This window comes from Euphorbia lathyris, chromosome 8, assembly GCF_963576675.1.
Source record: "Euphorbia lathyris chromosome 8, ddEupLath1.1, whole genome shotgun sequence".
NCBI lineage: Eukaryota > Viridiplantae > Streptophyta > Magnoliopsida > Malpighiales > Euphorbiaceae > Euphorbia > Euphorbia lathyris.
In genome coordinates this window covers 79,350,592-79,375,554 of record NC_088917.1, presented here as the reverse complement: position 1 = coordinate 79,375,554, position 24,963 = coordinate 79,350,592, and the positions used below count along the sequence as shown (strand labels likewise).

Here is a 24,963-nt window from a genome sequence, read left to right as displayed (position 1 = left end):
GAGGGTCTTTCTCTCTACTTATCTGGGCTAGAGTCAGAGGGTCGGATCCGAGGTTGTGTTGTTGCGAACTAAGCGCCATCAATCTCTCATCTATTCTTTCCTGATGATAGTTACTTCTTTTTCGGAGCCAATCGATCAGAAGCTTCAGCAATTAAACAAGCTCTAAATGACTATGAGTGTGCTTCTGGACAGAAAATAAATTTATCAAAATCCTCTATATCTTTCAGTCGAAACTGCCCAGATGGTGAGTGTGCTGAAACTAGTAATATTTTGGGGGTTTCCGATGTTGCCCTCCCGGATAAGTACCTGGGTCTACCTTCGGTGGTGGGTAGGAATAGGGCACATGTTTTTGGCTTTGTTGAGGACATGGTGCGGGTTAGACTGAAGAGCTGGAAGGCCAGATTTCTGTCAAGAGCCGAAAAGGAGATTATGATCAAATTGGTAGTGCAGGCGCTTCCTACTTATGCTATGAGTCTCTTCCTTTTTCCTGTGAATATATGTGATGACCTTGAGAAGTTGATGAATTCTTTTTGGTGGGGATCAGATGGTTCGGGTAAAGGTAGCTTACATTGGAAATCGTGGGATAAGCTGTGTTGCCCTAAAAAAGCTGGTGGAATGGGGTTCAGAAAATTGCATAATTTCAACTTAGCTTTATTGGCTAAACAAGGTTGGCGGCTCAACTCAAACCCTGAGTCTCTTGTGGCTCGAGTTTTTAAGGCTCTTTATTATCCGAATTGCTCTTTTCTTGATGCATCTTTATCTGATGGGCCTAGCTTCGTTTGGCGTAGTATTATGGGTGCTCAAGATTTGTTAAAGTCAGGAATTCGTAGATTTGTTGGGGCGGGTGGGGAGGTCCAGATTTGGGATGACCCGTGGCTCCCTGACGATCATTTTCCATATATTGTAAGTGAAAAATTGGTTGGGTTAGGGGTGGAAGTGGCGGTTGATCTAATGGAGGAGGGTCGGCGGTCTTGGGATGTTGGGTTAGTTTCGAGCATTTTTGCTCCTCGAGATGCAGATCTTATTCTCCGTGTCCCCTTATCTAATAGGGTTGATCAAGATGTGTGGTATTGGAAGGATGATCGAAGGGGCAACTATACAGTTAAAAGTGGGTACATAAAGCTTATGGCTGGATTTGGAACAAATTGGTTCATTGATTCTCCTCTATGGAATAAAGTTTGGAATCTTAAAGTGCCCCCTAAAGTTAAGAACCTTCTTTGGCGGGTTCTTGCTAACTGTTTCCCTTCTAAAGTCGCGCTGAAAGCCCGAAGGGTTCCTATCTCAGATTTATGCGAGCTCTGTCATGGGGCGGTGGAAGATTCTTATCATATTTTTCTCAGATGTACTATGGCTCGAGCTATTTGGACTATTTCGCCTATTGGGGATGTGGGAACCCAATTTTGAAAACATTTTTGATTATTGGGGTTGGATCTTCTCTAAACCGGTGGAGCTTGTTGAGCTTGTAGCGGTTTTATGGTGGATTATTTGGGGTTATAGAAATGACATTGTGTGGAATCAGAAGGATTCACAAGCTTCGATCCTGTATCATTCGGCCGACTCATTTCTACAGGCCTAGAAGAAAGCGCATGCGTCGGTTTCTCCTTCAGACAGTTCGGCTGTGCCAAGCCTGACGGTGTGGCAGCGTCCTCCAATTGGCTTCCTAAAATTGAATGTGGATGGTGCGTCATTTGCAGATAAGAATGTGGCTGGGTTTGGTTGTATTGTTCGGGATGAGTTGGGCCGTTTTGTTGCGGCTAAAAATAGATCCTTGCAGAATTATCAAGATGCATCGTTCATTGAAGCGCTATCGGTCCGTGAAGCTCTTAGTTGGATCAAAGACCGCGGATGGAAGGATGTAATCATTGAATCAGATTCTTTGATCGTGGTACAGTCTATGGCCCGCCCGTTAGAGGTTTCATCTCCTTTTAACGCCTTAGCCAATGATTGTCATTTTTCTTTGAACGAGTCTTCTAATTGCTCTATTCGTTTTGTCTGTCGTTCTGCAAACTCTGTTGCTCATTTGTTAGCTAGAAGTAGTATTTTACCTTTACATCGGGGTGAGTGGTTTTCTGTACCCCCTGATTTTATTTGTAATACGCTTCTTCTGGATTCTTAATATATGCTTATTTGGTTGTCAAAAAAAAAAAATACTTTAGTTATGAGAAATTATGATAGTTGAGTTACTTTAGTTATGAGAAATTGTGAAAGTTAAATTACATTCTAAGTTAGTCATTAAGAGTTATTAAGTTTGAATTATTAAACTTGTAATAGTTCCATGTTCATATAGTATAAATAGTAATTATCTTGTATAAGCTAAAAGTAAAGAAGTATAAATTAAAATAGAAATAAAAATAGAAATAACTAAAAGTCATACAACAAGCCATTACAAACAAAAAATTCTACCTTGATTTAGGTTTGTTGGACTACTATAATAAGTTAAAATAAAAATAAAATAAAATAAGGCAATGTTGATATTACATAGGAAGAGGGTTAATTAACAATGATGCGATATCTTCCTTCATGTTGTATCCATAAGTGAAATAATCGATGCCTTGGTAGAAAAAAATACTGATGCGTGTAAAGTTTAAAGTGTACTTAAGCAATATTCTCGGTAGAGTCGTTGTCTCCAGAAAATCTTCATTTATTCCCTTCCATTTACTTTCTAGTATGTTTAGCATGGCTTCAATAGCCTCATCTTGTGACACCCCGTGTTCTATCATATAGCAATCAACAGCGTTGGGAAAGTCTCCTCTATTGGTCTCATTCTACAAATATAAATTTTTATCTTAATGAAAAAAATTAGCAAATTTTAAAGATGCTTGGATGAATACATCATGTGCTCCTAAACATGGTCCAAAAAATCTATTAGCCCCCTCAACCTTAAAATATTTCGTTCACCCCATAAACTTATTTAAAATTACTTAATTACCCCTTAGTGCTACTTGGAAGAATAAGAGGTGAGTTGAGCACGTTGAAACGTATATAACTTTGAACAAGTTCTAGAAGCTAATTAGTCATTTTAAGCAACATGTAAGTTTTTTCATGGAACCGATTTAACTAAAAGCTCAAGCTGATAGTTAAAGGTCCACTCCATATTAATATCTAACACACCCCCACACGCGAATGCCTATTGGGCACAAATTACCATGTCCTGCAAATAACTCAACAAATGGGGCTGCCAGGAATCAAACCTTGGACTACTTGATCACATGGCTCTGATACCATATCATGGAACCAATTACCAATTGAACTAAAAGCTCAAGCTAATATTAAAGGTCTACTCCATATTAATATCTGACAAGTTTCACTATGTTTAGATGGATTGGTAGATTACTTTAAGTAGGTTCATAGATTTATCGAGACATCTCCAAAGTACTCAAGGCTAATCACTGTTTTGAACCAAGTATATAAAGCCTCTAACGTATTAAGCCTTGTTTTGTCTTTCAATCCTAACATGCATGCATGCATGCATGAAACATAATAATATTATTCATTGACAAAATTAATTTAAATAAACCGATTTAAGAAACTATGTTAAGAAACTATTTGACCTAAAATTTTAAGCTAACATAATAAAAATAAAGAATAGTTTTTATTATTATCTTTAACATACCGTTCGTACTCCGCTAATGTCATTCAGGAAACGAGTATGTAATTTTGCACCATGAGCAATTTTTGGATTACTTCGAACCCACAACATTTCCTTCATACCCATGTTTTCTACTCCAAGAATGAGTATTGCTGTCGTAATGTCATAACCGCTTGTCACTATAGCAGTTCGCATATACTCATTCAAGGAAGGTACTTTCATTTCTTTCTTCCGAATTACCTCCTCATTATAAGCTATCGCCAGCTCTTTTATCTGTAATAAATCAATACATAACTTGTCAATAAATATATACATGTTAAATAATTTATTAATCCTTATATTTTTACCTAGCATACTGTTTAGTCCTCATATCTTGATAATATACTATTTAGTCTTTAATTTTTGTTTTATTAAACAATTTAGTCCCTTAAATATTTGAATTATTAAACAGTTTAGTCCATTTATTCAATTTTTCGGTGATGCTACAGTAAAACCTCGATAAATGCATATCCTTGGGACCGGGAAAAAATATTCATTAAGCGAGATTATTTATTTATCGATAAATGAATAAATTATTCATTTATCGATGAATCAATATTTATTATTTTATAGATAATTTTTCATTGTAAAATGCATACAGACGAAAAAATTATCCAGTCAAAAGAGGTCTTTCAAGCAATGGTCACCTTAAACAACTACTTGCTAGAACATAAGTAAAATATACCAGAAGTTGTGTTTGCACTACAAAAAGTTAAGAATGGTGTTCATTTTGGTTTAGGTGGAAAGAAAAAACAATCAACTATAGATGCATTTTTCGAGAAGAAATGACTTCTAGTTGATTGATTGAAAGGTTTTGATGTATATATATATTGTATATAATTCAATAATTATTAATTTATATTTTCATTGGGCCCTTAAGGATTTAAATATTTTTATTACTTAATGCATTTAGCGAGGTTATTACTTTAGTCCAGTGGCCCAAGTCGGGACCGAAAGAATTTATTATATAAACAAGGTTATTACTTTATCGAACATTCATTTATCGAGGTTTAACTGTATATTCATTCAAATGTGGTTGATTATTTGGTAAGTGAAAGTAGTTTGTGCATATTTGTGCATGTAGAAGATATTAGAGAAAGGTATGCATCTCCATCTAATGAGAATAGTAATGATGTAGAAATTCAATTCAATCGTCTATTTGATTAGTTAGTTGTCGTGCAGACTATATGAATTTAGAAGATTTCTTATATTAGTTAGCTACCTTCCTACTACTGTTTGTTTGTTCAAACTTCAGGACCATGCACTGTTTTCTCTCTTTTTTTTTTTTTTGGGACAAGCTGACACTCTATCCACGCCATACTAAACTTGAGGGGAGTGTAAAGGAAGTAACATATATATATATATATTGTCGGAGATTAATATAAGATCTATGATTGGGCCTTAACTAATCAGTTCGAGCTTTTAGTTCAATCGGTTTCATGACATGGTATCAAAGCCTCTAGGACCTAAAGGTCGAGGGTTCGAGTCCTGACAACCTCATTAATTTGTGGAATTAAAAACATATGGTGTTTAGTTATTACAGAATAAGCAAGTTTAGGGAGCTGGTGAGACACTTGCTATTAATCTATCTTTCTTTCTCTCTATCTATTACCTTTGAGACACAAGCATCCGAGAAGCACTATACTCTGGCTCGAAAAAGAATCCAAGTGCCCACATATATGACTCTACAAGTCTATCTCTTGTATATGGAAGGTTTTCCACAACATTCAAATTTTTCCACCACCTATAAAGAAATAAATGTATATATCTTTCATCTTAATTAAAACAAATGAAAGAATAATGTCCAATAGGAAAATTACTTACCTTGAAAGTAAAGCTAACTCTTTTCTGTAGAGTAATTGCAGTCCATTATAATCAAACTTTGCAAATTTGAGAAGAGTTTCATTCGGAGATTCATCTTCCTCGTAAAAGGATATATAATTTAAAGCATCAAGTTTTTCTATAGTGCGGTGAGATGGGCTCATCAAAGTATTCCTTATGTGTTTTTGAAGATGAGGGCTCGAATTTTCAGCTAAAATTTTCAGATGTTTCTTTGTAAAAGCAAGAGCTTCATCTAATATATCTTCGCCAGAAATTGCTAAAAAACATGCTTCATACAAGCAAATGATACCTTTGACATCATTACCGATGTCTTCCTTGAATTCTCCATCTCTATCTTTGAACTTGTTAAACACATCTGATTTGGTACATTTAGAATTAAACCAAAATATTATATATATATATATATATATATATATATATTCAGTGTGTAGATATATCAGAGATAATATATAAAAATAGTATTGTTAAATTAAAAAAAAAATCAAAAGCCATGACCTTAAAATTTTAAAACTTCCTAAAAATGACAAGAACATAAGAAAATTATTGTTTTGATGAATGGACACTTACCGCATGTCATTTTGTATCCATATTGTCTTAAAACTCGAAACAAATTTGCCAGAGTACAAAGGTCGTAGTCATTATCCTTCAAGAGTTCAGGAAGCATATTGAAGATATGATGGAGTTGTTCATTGATTTCATCCTCAAAATGATAGGATACACCAAGACGACATAATAAATTAATGAAGTTAATATTGTCTGTTAATGTTTCTGCAGATTGAAGCAACATATTCCTCACTTCTACTTCATTTCAGCCACCACTTTTTTGTGTGATTCCAACTCCTATAAATTGAACACGCATATATAGAATCGAATTAAATAATGATAAATGTGTTTTTATTGTCATGAAGTCGGAAATTGTTCGATTTGTAAAACTTTAATAATAACATTGTGTATATATATATAGTTTTATATATGTAGAGTCTAAATTTGTTCACCTCCAATATCCATACGACTCATTTTGTAGTTTATTATATGTAAAAGGATCAATAAAGGTATAATTAATTGAAAACAAAGAGACAAAGGTTATATATATATATATATATACATATATACCGAATCGGATGGGGCAAGTGAAGCAAAGGTTTGACTCCACATGCTTTGCGGATGGTTTTTCAAACAACCACGCAAAATGTCTTGCTCCGGTTCCATTGGTGTAGAAAGTTCTTTTTTAGCTCTGGTTATGTTCAACTTTTGAGAATGGCAAAAATGCAATGGATTGGATAATCTGTCATGAAAAGTGTAAATTGTAAATCCGTGTGATGATTCACAATTTATTGAAACATAGTTAACTAGAGTACAACCTTTATATAAATATAGAAATAGAGGTTGGATAATATATTTTTTTATCAACCTCTAAAAATTTAGACAGACATATGGTTATTAGACGGAAATATATATAGTTACATTAAAGACAAAGAAAAATCCTTAACCCACCCCACCCATGTGATTCGAACCCATGACATTAAGGATAATAGGTAAGCTCTCAACCAACAGGTTAAGAGCTTCACCACATATATATATATATAGTTTTCATATATAAAACTGTATAATATTACTAAATTCAGGTTCATGTAAATGCTAGTAAAGTGTATGTGACACATATTTGGAACAAAATTAACAAGAAATTTGTTGTTATATCTGTAATTATGGAGTTTGAAATTGCTCATTGTAAAAAATACAGTAAAACCTCTATAAATTAATAATGTTGGGACCATGAAATTTTATTAATTTATAGAGATATTAATTTATTGAGTATAGAATTAGTGATCTGGTTCAGGTTATTAATTTATCGAGTATTAATTTATGAAGGTTTTACTCTACTATAGTGCTAACACTAATTATGAAGTTTTATACCTAATGTAGAGTCTAACTTTGCTTCCCTAACCTGGTTGGACTTCCCATTGGGTTAGATCCGTATTTCAATTAAAAAAAAAATTAATTTGGGTGCCAACATAGTTGGGATGCCTATGATTCACACTCCCTGTTTATCAGCCTTTCAAGAAAAAAAATTTAATTTAAATGCTTAAAAAAACATTTTATTTAAATATTTAAAATAAAAATATAATGTTTTTCATAAATAATTTAAAAAATAAAATAATTGATATTTTTAGTCTCTCAAGTTGTCTAAAAACTGCAACTGATCTCTGAACTTATTTGGAACAAATAACTCTCCAAATTGCTTATTTGCAACAAATAACTCCTAAACTGAAATATAACATCCAACATAATATTACATCTGAAATAAAAAAAAATGTCTAAAATATCAGTTGTTATATCTAACAAATGTACTAATATATTATCAAAATGGCAAAAAAGGCAAAAAATCACAAATATTAACCTATGTGAAGGGTTATTTGATGTGGAGCATTTCCCAAAGGGTTCGAATCTCGGCGATGACAATTGGGCAAAGCACGAGGAACGAACGAGCGATGGGAGAAATGGCCCAAAATAGACCAGATCTGTCCCCACACGACGTGTGACATCCCACGCGATGTGTGGTGCTGCTCTTGCCCAGAAGGAGCTGGGCAAGTGGCTTCCATTTTGGCGACGAAGTAAATTCACTATTAGCGACAGAATGTTGATTTTTAAAGACGATGAACCAGTTTTTCAGTCTAAAAAGAGACACACAATGTTAGAGGACAAGAGGACCAAGGCTGGCACAATTATTTACATCTCTTATTTACAATTATGTCATTTTAACCTTATTCTTTGTTCTTTTTTTTTCTAATTCTCCAAATCACATTTATGCATTTCCTTCCTATTCTACCCTATCACTTTTTATTATTTGTAACACTAACTAGGTTAGGTTTACCATTTACATTTTCTTAGGAGAACAATATAAGCTCATTTCTTTATAAGTAAATACAACTTTAATCAATATAATTTTATCATCTTGTTTATGAAGCTTGGTTAAGGTATTCAACCTTCAATAATAGAGGATTTTTTATTTCATACTGATTTAGCCCTTAAACCGTGATTAATTCCTTCTAGTTTAGATAGAGAAGAACTTCCTTTGTTGATTTATGATTAAAATCAACTCGTCCGAAACCGATCCATATCATTATTTGTTCCAAATAATAAGCAAGTTAGGTTGTTAGTTGTAACATTTTGAAGTTCATGGGCGGGTTATAATTTTTTTAACAAGAAAACATAAAAATAGAGAAAAATAAGAAAACAACATAAAAAATTGGGAAAATGAAATACAAAAAAACGACAGAAAATAAATGAGAAAATAAAATAAATAATGAGTACATCAAGTTGACCGAAAATGTGAGAGAAGTCAGTTCAAAGAGGCGACAAGTCAATGGAAAGGGATGATAAAATAGAGTTCACACAGCGTGTGGCTCCAAATATAGAGATTTTGCTTCTCAAAATTTAATCAACACAGAGTGTGAGTATACTGGCTGGCACGTGGTGTGAGCTCTCAAATTCAGCAGGATCAATTTTGTTGTTTTTGGAAAATTATTCTTACACGTCATATGGATGTTTAATAGGAGAAGACCACCTTATCTTGAGCTGCCTATTATTTACAACAACAAATCTTACTATTACCTTATTCCATTTTAGCTCATTTAACTTTTCTTTAGCTAGTTAGTTTATTATGCTTTTATGTAATTTTAATATTAGGGTTTGTGGGGTATAAATAGATCATCTTATTAAGTAGAATGTAATCTTTATCAGTCAAATAATTCAATTTCTCTCTCAGAGGTTAGGTTCATCTTTTTATCAATTGGAATTTCTAATTTCTACAAAGTTTAGCTTGTGAATTTTTGGGGTTTCATAACTCCTTTCATGTTTTGTTTAAGAATCTCTTTGTTAATTTACGATTAAAACTATAATTACAAATCTAATCCACATCAATAAGCGATTAAAACTATAATTACAAACTTGATCCGCGTCAATTTATGATTAAAACTATAATTACATTTAATAGAATAAATAAAATCAGATTACCATGGAATAAATCTGTTTAATAATTAGGTAAAAATATATTTGGTGTTAATATTTTATTGTTTAACATGTTTTATTAAATTGGGATACGCATATCTCACTCTCTATATGATTTTACATAATACAAATTCTTACTTTATAAGAAAATATAAAGAAATTTCCTTGATACATAAAAGATTAATTGGATTTGATTTGATTTTTCTTAACTAAATCAAATTTGGTTCCACATCTACACCATCTAACATATAAATTTAGACATGCTTATTAGGCCACAACATATATATAATTTTCATGTATATACCCGTATATATATCAGTACTAACTTCGGTTACACATCGATGATATTAGAACTTAGGTGGCACATATATGGACCAAAATTAACGAGAAATGTATTGCTCGATCTGTCATTATGGAGTCTGAAATTACTCCATGTAAACATATCAGTGCTAACATTAATCGTAAAGTTTTATACATAACGTAAAATAGATTTGCTCTCCCTAAGAATCATATGACTAATTTTATATTTTATCTCGTATGTAAATAAAACTACATATCTATATTTAATTGAAAACATAGAGGTAGAGCTTATACGTACCGAATCCTGGGGGGCAACTGAGGCAAAGGTTGCACCTCAAACGCCTCGTGGAGTCTAAATTTATACTCCGGTGCGAGAATTGCCATGTTTGGTCTGGTTTTGGGAATGATAACAATGGATGTAATTTATTGAATAATTTGTGATGCAATTTATAGAGACAACACAATCTAGCTCATTGTGTAATGAAAACATGTGTTTATTTATTGAGTGCAAAGTTTCAGTTATTGTCAAATTATCACTAAATAAAATCAGAACATGGTTCAGGCATGTTACATCTAATAATTCATAAAGACTTATTGGACATAAAGACTTATTGGACCCTGTGTTACTCAAATTTTTGTTATTTGCTCCTTGTAATTGGCCCAAAAAGTAGTAATTTAGTTTTTAGTTCTATGTATATAAAAAGCATATAATATAAGTTAATATATAAAGTTCAACAAATTTTAACTTACATTGACATGTGGCTAATCATACACGCTGTGTGAGGGATGTGTTTTTCGCAACAAAGGCCAAAGACAACCATACCACACGTGGTGCAATTTAAAGTCTCTACTCGAAATTGGCCATTGCACACGACATGTGGAATGTCCCACACATCGTGTGGAGCATTAAAATGACGAGTAATGAGTTAGTAAAAGAAGCTACAAGACGTGTGACTTAGTCCACACGCCATGTGAGGGATGTGTGTTTTTTTAATGAAGGCCAAAGGCAACCATACAATGTGTGGATGCAATATAAAGTGCCTGCTCGAAATTTTCCATATTTCACACGACGTGTGGAATGTCCCATAGGTCGTGTGGAGCATTAAAACACTATGTCATTTTTCATTTTCGTGTCGTCTGAATATTTTTCTTGTAATCCCTAATAAAAAAGACACGGTACGCGGAGCGTCCCTCCTATCATGCTCCGCATACACTTTAATTTTTGACACTCTTTAATAAACGCCACGTGGGAAGACACGCGGGACGTGCCCCAAGGCACGCCTCGCGTATCTTCGGGAGTTGTGAATCACAACTCCCCATGGCAACTTCCCCTCTCTCAAACTTCCCATCACTCCTCTTCCCTATACACCTTTTCCACTTCCACATTCCACCTCCTCTTCCATCCAATCAATTTCCATCTTTTCAAATTCAAATTTTCAACTTCCCTCCACAATAAATTTTGCATTAACTACCTCCTTAATTACAAATTAATAACACATAAAAATTAAAAAGAGTTAATAAATAAAACATAAAAATCATAAAAAAACTCATTAAAAACTCATAAATAAAAAAATCAAAAAAATCAGAAAACTGCTAAAAACCGAAAAAAATCCTTCATCTTCTATCTTCTACGCGGGGCGTAACCCCATTTATGCCCCGCGTCCTCGCCCTTTTTTGTCATAAAAAAAGGAGCAGGAGGTGCGATACGCGAGGCGTGCCCCCTTTCACGCCCCGCGTATCACACCATTCTTGCGCAAAATAACATCAGGGGGAGGGATACGCGTGGCGTGGCCCCTTCACGCCCCGCGTACCCCTCTGGGAATCCGAGCTTTCTTGGATTCCCCACTCTTCCCCTATATAAACTCCCCCTTCTTCCCTCATTCTTCCTCACAACCCTCACACACTCTCCCATTCCTCTTCTACTCTTCATCTATCTTCCATTACCACCATGGTTAGGCGAAAGCAAACCGCCGACATGCGCCCCCCACGGTCCACTCGGGCCTGATCCTCCCGTTCCGCACAAAACCAACAATCACCTCCACCTCCCGAACGAGAGGAAACTCCAAAACTCACCCACCAATACCGGGCTCCTTTTCATCTCCTAACCGAGGAGGAGGCCCAAAGGTACGAAGATCTTTGTGCCGCCACTATCAAGGAGCTTCCCTATATCCAACGTAGAGTGCTTGATCAATATGATCTAGGCATTCTCTTCGAAGCTCGCCTCCGTGCCCTCGGTTGGTACGACCTCTATTCTACGCATCGGCGGGTGTACCCGTCACTAGTGGTGGAGTTCTACACCACCCTCACCTCCAACAACGTCCCCGAAGACGCCCTCTTCAACTTCCGCCTCTACAACCGCCCCTTCTCCATTGACACTCAATGGCTCCAACACCATTTCACTTACCAAGCGGAGGGGGGCATATCCCGTTGGCCCGACGGTGTTGCCGCTCATGAGTATTGGACCTCCATCATCGGGTCTGAGGACTATGATATCTCCAACCTCCGCCCATCTCTCATCCGCGACCCTATCCTCCAACTTCTCCACCGCTTCATCTTATTTTACTTCTCGGGGAAGTCCGAGTCCACTAAGGTCAACAACCACGAACTGTTGGCCCTCTACTGTTGTGCCAATGGGCTCACTTATGACCTCGCCTATCATGTGGCTGCTCACCTCCACTCCACGCCTATCCGGAAGCGGGCCAAGCTCGGGTTTGGCCACCTCGTCACCATCTTCGCCCTCACCGCTCTCGGTGAAGCTGCCTTTGATCGCCTCCCAAGCCTTTTGCCTCGGCCCGTGGAGAAGAACGCCTTTAAGTCTCTTAAGCGTTCGACCACCGGCCTGGGTGAGACTTCGGGGGCGGCCCACTCCAATACGGAAGGTGACTCGGACTCGAGCATGGGTCTCAATTTTAGTCCTCCACCCCTCCACGACTTCAACTCTCTCTATGCCCAGTTGGATATTTTGGAGGATAACCAACGTCGTGATCGTGCCCATTTCGACTCCTGCTTCGACGCCCTAGATGCTCGCTTCAATGCCTCCAAGGCTCAAAGGCAAGCGGATAGGGCTAGCTTTGACACATTCACCAACGACTTCTACACCCACTTCAACATCCATGGAAACCCTCCTCCACCACAACCATAGTCCCCTTTTTTCTTTATTTTTGTATTTTCTTTCTTCACGTTTGTTTTAGTTTATGTTGTTAGTTGTTTTCTTTATCTTCTTGTTTCTTGTAATTCCCTTTTATTTTAATATATTTTTAACTTTCCGTATGTTTCGTGTTTCGTCGGTTTATTTTCATAGTTGTTTATTTTTTCAATTTCAATAAAACTCACGCAGGGTGTACCCCCTTGTACGCCCCGCGTGCCCCTTATTTTCTTGCACAAAATAATCAAAAACTCAAACACGCGGAGCGCCCCACTTCCTGCGCCCCGCGTATTTGAGTCTCTGCCCAAAAACAACATAAAACGCACCGTCTACGCGAGGCGCCCCCTTGGCCACGCCTCGCGTAGAATCTGACCCCAAAGGGTCTCACTTTTAATTCACCATTTGTTTTTGTTTTTGTTTTTGTCTTTCTTTTGCGACGTCCTTGGAATAAACGTCATTTTAATAACGCGGAGGACCGTGCAACCCCGCACTTTCAGTTTGTTTTGCACTAACAAAAACAAAAATAAAAAAATCAAACAAACATAAAAATAATTAAACTAATTTATCAATTCGTAAAATTTTTCCCGACACATTAACCTCCCTCGGAACTAATCTAAATGTTCAGTTATTTGTCCTTAAATGTAAATACCGTCGGAGCACAAAGGATCAGTTTTAATAAGAAATTTTAGTCTTAATTTTGAAGTTGTAGAATTTATGTAAAGACTAGGTGATACTAAACAAAAAGCATTGAGTCCTAACCCACATGTCATCTCCATAATGAAACGTAAAAAGGCAATAAAGACGGGATGTTTGAAAATTTAGCGACAATTCGATAGTACACAATTTAAACCCGAATTTTTGTGAGGTATTTTTGAGCCTAAAGGAGTTCGTACGAGAACTCTATTTCTTTCACAATTCTTCGAGAGCTTTGACTTCACTCGAGTCATAGAGTTTGCATCTAATACCGGGTTAAGTACACCTATTTTAGTTAAAATGGCAATAGATGATAAAACGAACCCACTTAGTCTAATTCTTTTCTTAATTTATTTTTCTCGTTTTTATCAACCTCTAGGAAACCCCCTCAAGCCTACTAACCGAATTTTCTTGTCAACACCCTTTTAACAATTAACCCTCTTTTTCCTCTTGTTTAAATACCAACGAAATCAATTTGCACCCGAAATAAGTCAAGGCCTTAGTAAGTAAACACCTTAAACCCTCGAAATCGTTTTTGTGCCGCTCTCAAAACAAAAAGAAAAGAAAAATACAATAAAGAGAAAAAGGCATTCTCAAGCTCCACCCGAGCAATTTCGAGTATATCTTATGAACTCGCTAAGGCCAAAATAAAAATACGGTGCGATCACCAAAATGGTATTTAAACTCGAGTTTCCAAAAATTAACCACTAAAAAGCCACCCACATTACAACCCCCCTCCGGGTTCATTTTTAATATTGTCTAAACCATAACTTAGGAGGAAAAAAACCCGGATGAAAATGCAAACTCAAAAGTGATCTCGGGTAAGTGCAAAGAAGAGTGCTAAAACACCGACCCACCAAAGTTTGAGCGTAAGAGTGAAATCCCTTGGTGAGGTACTATCGGGTTCTCAAAAGATAATCAACCCCGTTATTATTGCCTATTAATTTTAATTATGGAGGTTTCAAACAAGTTTTGGTCGCTCGATTGTTTGCGTAGGTACTCGCCGAAAACTTTGCATAAAACTTTAACTTTGAAATCATGCACTTGGTAAAACCAACCGTCGGTTTGTTTCTTAATAATCTCAATCCCTTGTCTTTCGATTTCTTTTACTTGAGGACAAGTAAAACTTTAAAGTCCGAGGAGGTTTGATAGGGGTATTTTACCCCTATCTTTTAGCATGATTTACGGGTTAATTTTAGAAGAAATAAATAAGTTTAATTGCAAAAATAGAGTGTTTTGAATAAAATAACGAAATAATAATAAATTCCGTATTTTCGGATAAATTCCCTTGTTTTTGATATATTTAGGAAATAAAAACGTCAAACTAACTCGGCTCTCAAGAATTGTATTTCAGGTACAAGGAAGAAGCAAAATTCATGCCAATACGCGGGGCGTATCATCCCATACGCGGGGCGTGAAACATCAAGTCAGAAATGATTGCCCTATCCACAAACACCACGCGGAATCTAGTCAGCATACGCGAGGCGTACGCCAACTTACGCGAGGCGTGTAACACATGTCAGAAATAATTGCCTAATCCTGAAAAGTCAGACTGCTGTTGGTGTGCCCTAGTTCTTAGGCATTGGTTCATGTATATTGTATTATGCTTTTTGATTATTCTTGCATAGATACACTATTTGTGTTACATTAATAAAGGCATTAATCTAGTTCATTTATATCTTATGCTATAATATGAATAGAGAATCCATTGATTGATAATCGTAAAACCATATCACAAGTCCATTCTATCATGGGAATGATTAGGACCACGGACTTGTATATTCGACGACTGTATGTTAGTAATTGATACTAGCCATAGCACTTGATAAGTCAGTTGTGAATATGGGTACATGTTGTATACATGTGACTGGATCGATCCGCCCGAGAAAACTACATGGTGGTTGTGTCATTAGTTTTCTTAAGTAGGTCTCTAACTATCTTCAGACCAGATTTCATTATAATATCAATATGGGATCCGCTTCACTTTGACATACGCCTAACAGGTCTGTAACAGGATGCTAAATACGGGTATGATTGGGTGAACAGGTGAACACGTTGGTATTGATATTGAAGTGATGGAATTACCACTCATGTAATAGTGAGATGATATCACATGCCACTTGATAAGTGAGATTGATAAGTGTGTGGCCACACCCTGATAAGTAGTTTACTTATCTGTTTCATCAATCTACTTAAGATCAAGAAATATCATAAACATCAGAGAGGATGACAGCCGCCATGCCTCTAGTTTATAATATCGATATCAAATGGTAAAAGAAGTTAAGAGATAACTACAGGGTCTCTGCATCTTTAGACTGCTGAAACTCTGTCTTGGTTAGGAGTAGTAATGGTTTGCTAAAATCCACTTACTGTCTGTGGACCGTGAGCCCACTGCTAGCTAAGGACAGTCACATAGGATCGTGCACATCGAACATCTGAGTTAGAACTTATAGGACGGTACATTGGAGAGATGAAATTAATTAATTGATTGACAGTAAAATGTCAAGGTAATTAATTAGTGGTTAATTAATTGATTAATTGATACTTTGTATCAAGGTAATTGATTAATGGTCTTAAGTGTTGGGTATTTAATTGATTAATTAGTTTACGGGATGTAATTAATTAATTTGTAAATTAATGAAATTGCATTCAGTGAATAATTAATTAGATTAATACGTCAATTTATTAATTAGTGTTATTCATTTAATTGGGGTAATTAAATTTAATCTAATCACAACTAATTGCATAGAATAAATATTATTGGTATTTATTTATGTAATTAGATTAAGATTGGATTAGTTTTGTAATTAACCAATTAACCCTAAACCAATTAGGTTTAGGAATACACTATACATATAAATTAAAACACTCTAAAACCCTAATTAACTAATACACTAATAATGATATTCGGCCAATCTATGTTTGCATAAGCAAACAATTAGATTTTCGCCAGCCACCACTTGAAAAGTGGAGGAAGAAATTTGGCTAATTACATTATCTCTCCAGTTCTTCGTCCGTTCTTCGGCTAGCACCGGTTCTAGCTCGATAGTTGTTCGTGCACCTGACTACGGAGATCTTACTACTTTGTGGATTCTTCAGCCGTCTCTAGAAGAGACAGTCCGGGTAAGTTTTTATCCCTAAACGGATCCAAAAGGTTTTATTCAATCAATGGTTAACGAACAAAGATCAAACTCAAAGGGAGTAGAAATAAATTTTAAACCGTAATTCCGCTGCGCTACAATTGATTAACTGGCTTTAATCCCTAACAGTGGTATCAGAGCCATGGTTTAGTCCGTTTTGATTGATTGAAAATTAATAAGATTTGGTTATTATTATTTTTCCAAATCAGTTTTGAAAATTCCTATTAATTTCTATGTTTAGTAATTAGTTTTGGAAGTTTTGGAATATATATTTTCTGCTTATTTTGTGTTTAGTTGTGCTGAAATTTAGTTTTAAAACAGTAAATAAAATTATAGATTATATATATGGAAAAAAAATACTTAACGGACACGGAACAGCAGTCACGGGACTGCTGTCCGCGAACAGCAGCCCCGCGGCTGCTGTTGGGCGGACAGCAGCACTGATGCTGTCCGCCAGACAGCAGTCACGGACAGCAGCCACGTCGCTGTCCCGAGTCCGTTGAAAATTTAAAATTATGTTTTAATTTTGGATTAGACGGGACTGATTTTGTTTTAAATTTTTCTCGGGTAATTTTAATAAAATCAGGGCCCTAATACCGTTTAATTTATTAAACGTGTTTTGAATAAAAATTAATTGGTATTAAAACGTTTTTTATTGGCATGCATATTTAATTTTTGATCGAATTGATAATTTGTATAAAATTGAATATGGTTAATTTGTGAAATTGGCCCAATAGACCGTGACACCGGTTTAAATTGGGAGAGCTAAATTTTAGATATGTGACGACCCTAAAATTCAGTGGGAGCAAAATTGTAATTTTGTATTTAAATGGATGTTAACCGTTTGGGCCTTTATGGGCCTTAGTCACATATGGTAAAATTGGCGATTTCACCCTAAGTAACTCGGCTTAACTTTATTAGATGATTTTGGAATGCCATGATCATGCATTATATTTATATGTCTTACTGTGCAGGAACGTGTTATAGAGTTCTATGGGCCCTAAATTAAAGTCGGTTTGTAATTTAATTTATTTTGGGAAATATGGTCTGCGTGCCATTCTTTCATTAATGTAATTTTAGAATAGGTTCTATTTTATAAAATTGTAATTGGTCGTGAAGAAGCCCAGATGGTCCAAGCCCATGGTGGGAGCCCAAGGAGACTTGAAGCAAGCCCGTGGAGATTAGATAGTATATCTAGTTTCACTAGGATATATTATAGTGGGAGCAATCTGAAATAAATTAAAAGGCCTATAATTTTAGATTGTTATACTTTAAAGCAAATGAATGACATACGTTTACTCTTTCTCACTCTCAGGTTTTGTTTAAACACACTCTTAAAATCATGACTAACACCGATTTGCGTTACATCATTACCGATAACAAATTGAATGGTTCAAACTTCACCGACTGGTTTCGTAACCTCAAAATTGTTTTGAAGTTCGAGAGGAAAGGGTATGTACTTGATACACCGATACTCCCTTACCCAACTGATGATGCTCCCTACCAAGAATTTTATGCTTACTTGAAGCATAAATCTGATGATGCTCCCTACCAAGAATTTCATCTATCTTTCTTTCTCTTTGATCTTGTGTCTGAAGGAAATTAAGGCTAAGGTATAGCAGCGGAAATATAAAATTTTAGCCTACTTCCTTTTAACCATAGGATCCGTTAATCGTTATTTCATATAAAGAGGGATAAGAAGAAATACCTTTTGAAGAACAATCTGCCGTTGTTAAAGAAGCGCCCACAATTCTTCTCCGAGTTCCCAAGCACGAAGTATAACATGGTGAGGTTAAGTTAGAATCAACCGTATGAGATGCAACCAAAATAGATTGCCTCTAATTAACCAACACAAGATCAAAGAGAAAGAAAGATAGATGAAATTAATCGATCGATGGAAGCCGTATGAATTCTTATCCACGAACTAGGGGATGCGAATTCACTTTCTCTCTCTAATTGTATGTTTCGAAAATCACAATGAGGGGAGGGGTTCGGCTTAGTCGAAATTCATGTAGTAGGGGGGTATATATAATAACTTGTATCTAAACCCTAGTTAGATAGGAATAGGTTACTTAATAGGAATTCAATTCGGAATAGGATTCCCAATTATTATCTTATAATACATCTAATACCTTGGCCAGCTGGTTGGCAGTCACGTTTCCTTTAGGAAGATGGGCTATGTCGAGGACGTGATTCGGGGTCTTCGTGTATACTACCTCAAATGGGGATCTCCCGGTTCCCGAATGTACAGAGCCGTTGTAGGCGAACTCAGCTTGGGCTAAAACCACATCCCACATCCTGGGCTTATCCTTACATTTGATGCGTAGTAAGTTTCCCAAAGTTCTATTGACCACCTCCGTCTGTCCGTCTGTTTGAGGGTGGGCGGTGGTACTAAACTTCAGAGACGTATCAAACAGAGCCCACAACGTCCGCTAGAAGTGACTGAGGAACTTTGTATCATGATCCGAGATAATGCTCTTGGGTACGCCATGTAGCCTGACAATCTCTTTGAAAAATAGCTTAGTAGTCGCTGAGGCATCATTAGTTTTACGACATGGTATGAAGTGGGCCATCTTTGAAAACTGATCGACCACAACAAAGATGGAATCCATGCCTCTCTGAGTTCTGGGTAACCCTAGGACAAAGTCCATGGACAGATCCTCCCATATGGTTTCTGGTACAGGCAAGGGTAGCTGCAAGCCAGCATTTGTAGTGCGTCCCTTGGCGGTCTGGAAAATATAGCATCGTTCTACTAAGTAGGCAACATCTCTCCTCATCTTAGGCCAGAAATAACGAGAACTCACTGCTTCATTTGTCTTGTCTCGCCCAAAATGCCCTCCCAGGGATCCGCCATGTAGATCATGAACAACCTTCTCGCGGATGGAAGTGCAGGGTAAGCAAAGTTGGTTGCCCCTCATGAGATACTCATCCATCAGGTGATACGCCCCATCCCCATGCTGGTGCTGACACTTTTCCCAGATATTGCCAAAATCAAGATCCGCCAAGTACTCTCCTCGGATGTGTTCAAAACAATCGGTCTCCAGGTTTACTGTCTTTATTAGTGACACCCTTCGACTCAAGGCGTCCGCCACCTTGTTCTGTTTTCCAGCCTTATGGATAAGCTTATAGGGGAACTTATCTATGAAGGCGGACCACCGGGCATGCATGGAGCTTCGAAGTTGCTTCTGACTTCCCAGGTACTTGAGAGCTTTGTGGTCAGTGTAGAGGATGAATTCTTTCCCCACCAAGTAATGTTCCCACACTTTCAACGCCCTAACTACAGCATAAAACTCTTGATCATACGTTGCCCACTTTTATCGTGGCTCACAGAGCTTCTCACTGAAATATGCAATGGGCCTCTTTTCTTGCATCAAGACACCACCAATCCCAACTCCACTGGCATCACACTCAACTTCGAACAATTTATCAAAATTGGGATACGCCAGCACTGGCGCTGTACTCAGCTTTTCCTTGATCAGGGCGAAGCTCTCCTCTTGAGCATCCGCCCACGCGAATCCCTTTCCTTTCTTCAAGCAATCCGTTAACGGGGCCACTATGGAACTGAAGTCCTTGATGAATCGTCGATAAAATGTTGCTAGCCTATAAAAGCTCCTGATGTCCCCCACGTTCCTCGGAGTAGGCCATTCTCGGATGGCTCTTACCTTCTCCCCATCAACTTGGACTCCATCGCCACTGACCACGAACCCAAGGAACACCAGGCTCTCCATGACAAAATCACATTTCTTAGTGTTGGCGTATAGCTGGTGTTTCCTTAACAGGTCAAATACTGTCCGCAAGTGCTCCACATGTTCCGCCACGGTCTGGCTATGAATCAGAATATCATCAAAATACACAACTACAAATTTCCCAATTACCGGACGGAGCACCTGATTCATTAGCCTCATAAATGTACTGGGGGCATTAGTCATCCCGAATGGCATTACTAACCACTCATACAATCCATCTCTGGTCTTGAAAGCAGTCTTCCACTCATCCCTAGATCGAATTCGTATCTTATGATAACCGCTCCTGAGATCAATCTTGGAGAAAACTCGGGATCCGCCAAGTTAGTCTAGCATATCATCCAGTCTTGGAATAGGGAACTTATACTTGATAGTGATCTTGTTGATAGCCCTGCTGTCCACACACATCCGCCAAGATCCATCCTTCTTGGGCGTAAGTAGGACTAGGACGACGCATGGACTCATACTTTCTCTAACGTATCCCATCTCAATGAGCTCTTCCACTTTCTGCCTCATGATGTCATTTTCCTTTGGAATCATTCGATAATGGGGGAGGCTTGGTAAACTAGCCCCGGGCACAAGGTCGATATGATGTTGGATGTCCCTCAAAGGTGGTAACCCACTTGGTAATTCCTCAGGGAAAAGATCCGGATACTCGCCAAGTAGGCGGGTCACTTCATTCGGTATCTCCCGTTCATCCACTAGGAAGGCTTCGTGATTCGCCTTAACCATTACCACATACACCATCTGGCTCTCTTCACATTGGCTGACAAATGATTTGTGTGTGGGACATACTACCAAGGTAGACTTCTCGTCGGCCTTTGGCTCTCTCATCATTGGTGTAAGTACGAACTTCACCCCATTCTTCACAAATCTGTAAGTGTTCTCTCTTCCTGCGTGGATGGCATCGTTATCAAACTGCCAGGGTCGGCCCAACAATAGGTGGCAGGCGTCCATATCGACCACATCACAACAGACTTCATCACTATAATCACCAATCTCAATAGGTACCCTGCATCTCTGGTTGACTCTAAGTTCACCCACGTTTTTTATCCATCCCACCCTATAGGGGTCGGGATGCGCCTCCGCCAACAACCCGAATTTCCGAACGGCGCTGCTGCTCACAATGTTCTCTTGGCTTCCACTATCTATTATCACATTGCATCGCCCACCTTTCACAAGATAGCGGGTCCTGAATAGTCGGTGCCTCTATCCGGCTGGAGACTAACAAACGCCGTACCACATGAATGGCGTATCTCTCTTCATCCGCCTCATCATCATCTTCTCCTAAGGGTTCACAAAATACTTCATCCCCTTCATCATAGTCATCTTCATACCTCTCCACCATGTTGGCGCTCTTCCTCCTAGGACATTCGTTGGACCTATGGCCTGGCTCATTGCACCGAAAACATTTAAAAGGCGCTGGCCTCGTGTACGGATTGTTGCTCTTAGGTGGTATAGGTGCTTCCTTGTACGGCCTAGTATCTCCGACAGATCCCCTTCCCACACTGTTGACCTTGGCCCCACTGGCACTCGCCACCTGCTTGCCTTTGTCATAAGGCTTCATGTTATCTCTTCCTCTAGGCGTATACTCAGTAGTGGCGGATCTCCTGGATCTCCCGGTTAGTTGGGATTCAGCCTTGAGGGCTAAATTCCTGGCATCTTGTACCCGAACCACCATCTGTGTGCCAATACGATCCTGGATGTTGTATCTCAACCCTTCTAGATACCTAGAGGTCTTTTGGCTTTCAGTTTCTAACAAGTTGGCCCTTGCCGAAAGCCTTAAGTACTCTGAGGTATACTCATGGACACTTCGGGTCCCTTGAGATCATCCCCTGTAGGAGCTGTAAATATACTGCTCATAATCCGACGGTAAGAACCGCTCCCTCAACATCGCCTTCATCCGTAGCCAAGATCTAATCGGATCTCTGCCCCCTCTTCTTCTTTCTTCCCTCATCTGATCCCACCAAACTGATGCGCCACCCTTCAGGCGATATGCCACCAGCCTCACCTTCCTCTCATCAGGAATCCCAACATACTCAAAAAAACGTTCAACTTCCGATAACCAGTCTAAGAATCCCTCTATATCCAGTTCGCCTCCAAAAGATGGTAAGTCTATTTTTAGCTTAAAGGCATCATCTCTATCAAAGTTTCCTAGACCTGGGTATACTCTAGCAACATCCACACGTCGGTTGTCAACAGGCCCAACATCCCTCGTAACTCTAACGGTATCACCATCCTCAATACCCTCAAAGTCATCACTATCACTATCAGCATTATGCACAAGGACAAAGTTGGGTCTTCTTACCTCAGGATCCCTAGGACCCATTTGTGGAAGCTGTTGTTCAGGGACTCCTTCCTTTCTCTAGGTTGATCCTCCCGCGGTTGGTCGAATTAGAGCCAGAACCTCCAGTTTGAAGTTTTCTAGGGAGGTGGCTAGCTCCAGGAACCGTTGGTCGGTTTACCTCTGCCGCTCATGGCTGGCTTGGATCTGCTCCGCGAGGTGCTCCCTTAGCTCCTCATACCTCCGGTCACTGGTTTCCATGGAATCTTGCGGTTGTCGGGATTGAACCATTGCCAAAAGAAGTTTCGGGTCAGGAAACGATCGGCTCTGATACCAACTGATACAGATTGAAAGCGATAAATGAAGATTTTAATCGTAAACCAACAAAGAGGTTCTTCTCTAGCTAAACTAGAAGGAGTGAATCCCAAAACAAGGTATAAACCTTAGGTTCTCAAAGAGAATAATATTTGATTGATAAAAGTTGTTTCATCCTTACGAAATGGGGGTTTAAATACATCCCCCTAATGACAACAAAAGACAAGGACTACCCCTACTAGGGTTACAATAAGGTTATCAACAAAAGGGTAAAAGAGGTGATACGCCCCGACAATCAGTACAAAGGTACAGGTACGGAGTGTCAGGGTTGTTGGTGAATTACTTCGGGAGGAAGTAACCTGGAGATCCGCCCAACCTAGAGGTCCGCCCAGGCGTGGATTGAGGATCCTCCCCTGGTCAGGTGTTGATACGCCTCCTTGTGTACTCCTAGATCCGCCCCGCTTGTATGTCCTTGGGATCCTCCCTCCTAGGTACACCCTCCGTGGATGTGATGCCTGAGGATCCGCCAAGGCGCGCGTGATCAGTGATCCTAGTTAGGATGTCCGCATCAGGAATTGATAGATTACTTTAATTAGGTTCCTAGATCTATTGAGACATCTCCAAAGTACTCAAGGCCAATCACTATTTTGAACCAAGTATGTAAAAAGCCTCTAATGTAATAATAAGCCTTGTTTTGTCTTTCAATTCTAATATGCATGTATGAAACATAATATTATTATTAATTGAAAAAATTAATTTAAATAAATCGATCTACGAAACCATGTTAAGAACTATTTGTCCTAAAATTTTAAGCTAACATAATAAAAATCAAGAATAGTTTTTATTGTTATCTTTAACATACCATTCGTACTCCACTAATGTCATTCAGGAAACGAGTATGTAATTTTGCACCATGAGCAATTTTTGGATTACTTCGGACCCATAACATTTCCTTCGTACCCATGTTTTCCACTCCAAGAATAAGTATTGTTGTAGTAATGTCATAACCGCTTGTCACTATTGCAGTTCGCATATACTCATTGAAGGAAGGTACTTTCATTTCTTTCTTCCGAATTACCTCCTCATTATAAGTTATCGCCAGCTCTTTTATCTGTAATAAATTAATACATAACTTGTCAATAAATATATATATATATATATAGGTTAAATAATTTATTAATCTCTATATTTTTATCTAACATATTGTTTAGTCCTCATATCTTGATAATATACTATTTAGTTTTTAATATTTGTTTTATTGAATAATTTAGTTCCTTAAATATTTGAATTATTAAACAGTTTAGTCCCTCTATAAGGGATTAAACTGTTGAATAAAACTTAAGTTAAGGACCCAATAGTATATTATGAAAATACAAGAACTAAAGAACGTGTTTTTTTAAGAACTAAACAACGTGTTAGATAAAAAAATATAGAGACTAATAAATTATATATATAATGCTAAACAATTTAAATTTCCCATGATCTATCAAATGCATTAATGGGTTCTTATAATAAAATAACAACTGAATACATTAGGGAGCACAATAAAAACTCTATTGGCCCAATTTTAAGGATGTCTGGTTAGCTTCTTGAAATTTCTTTAAATGACATGATAACCCTAATTTTATGTCACTGTCTTTTGCTTAGACCTTGCTTTATTTCCATGATAAAAAATTAATTACTAGTGTTGTCTTCATAGCTCTAAACCCTCTCAAAATCAAACCAAGATTAATTTTCTTTATCTCTTCATGATTTTCCTACACAACTGATCCTTCTTACTTTATGTCATTGAGTAATTAGATCTAAAAAAAAAAAAAGCACTGTCAGGGGCGGAACCAGGGGCGGAACAGATGGCTGTTGTTTTA

General features: G+C 37.7%; 1 protein-coding gene across 2 annotated transcripts; it reads right to left on the bottom strand.

Moving 5' to 3' along the window:
- Positions 1 to 2,320: 2,320 nt before the first annotated feature.
- LOC136203146 (terpene synthase 5-like) lies at positions 2,321 to 10,270 on the bottom strand. Of its 2 annotated transcripts, XM_065994221.1 has the most exons (7): positions 10,077 to 10,267; positions 6,584 to 6,755; positions 6,038 to 6,310; positions 5,453 to 5,825; positions 5,241 to 5,372; positions 3,614 to 3,862; positions 2,321 to 2,765 (listed from the first exon to the last, which is right to left on the bottom strand). In XM_065994221.1, the coding sequence occupies exons 3-6, from the start codon at positions 6,255 to 6,257 to the stop codon at positions 3,859 to 3,861; spliced, it is 729 nt and encodes a 242-aa protein (XP_065850293.1). In that variant the 5' UTR covers positions 6,258 to 6,310; positions 6,584 to 6,755; positions 10,077 to 10,267; the 3' UTR covers positions 2,321 to 2,765; positions 3,614 to 3,858. The 2 variants fall into 2 exon arrangements, with proteins under 2 accessions (XP_065850293.1, XP_065850294.1); XM_065994222.1 differs by lacking the exon at positions 6,584 to 6,755 and having other exon boundaries at positions 10,077 to 10,270.
- Positions 10,271 to 24,963: the final 14,693 nt, after the last annotated feature.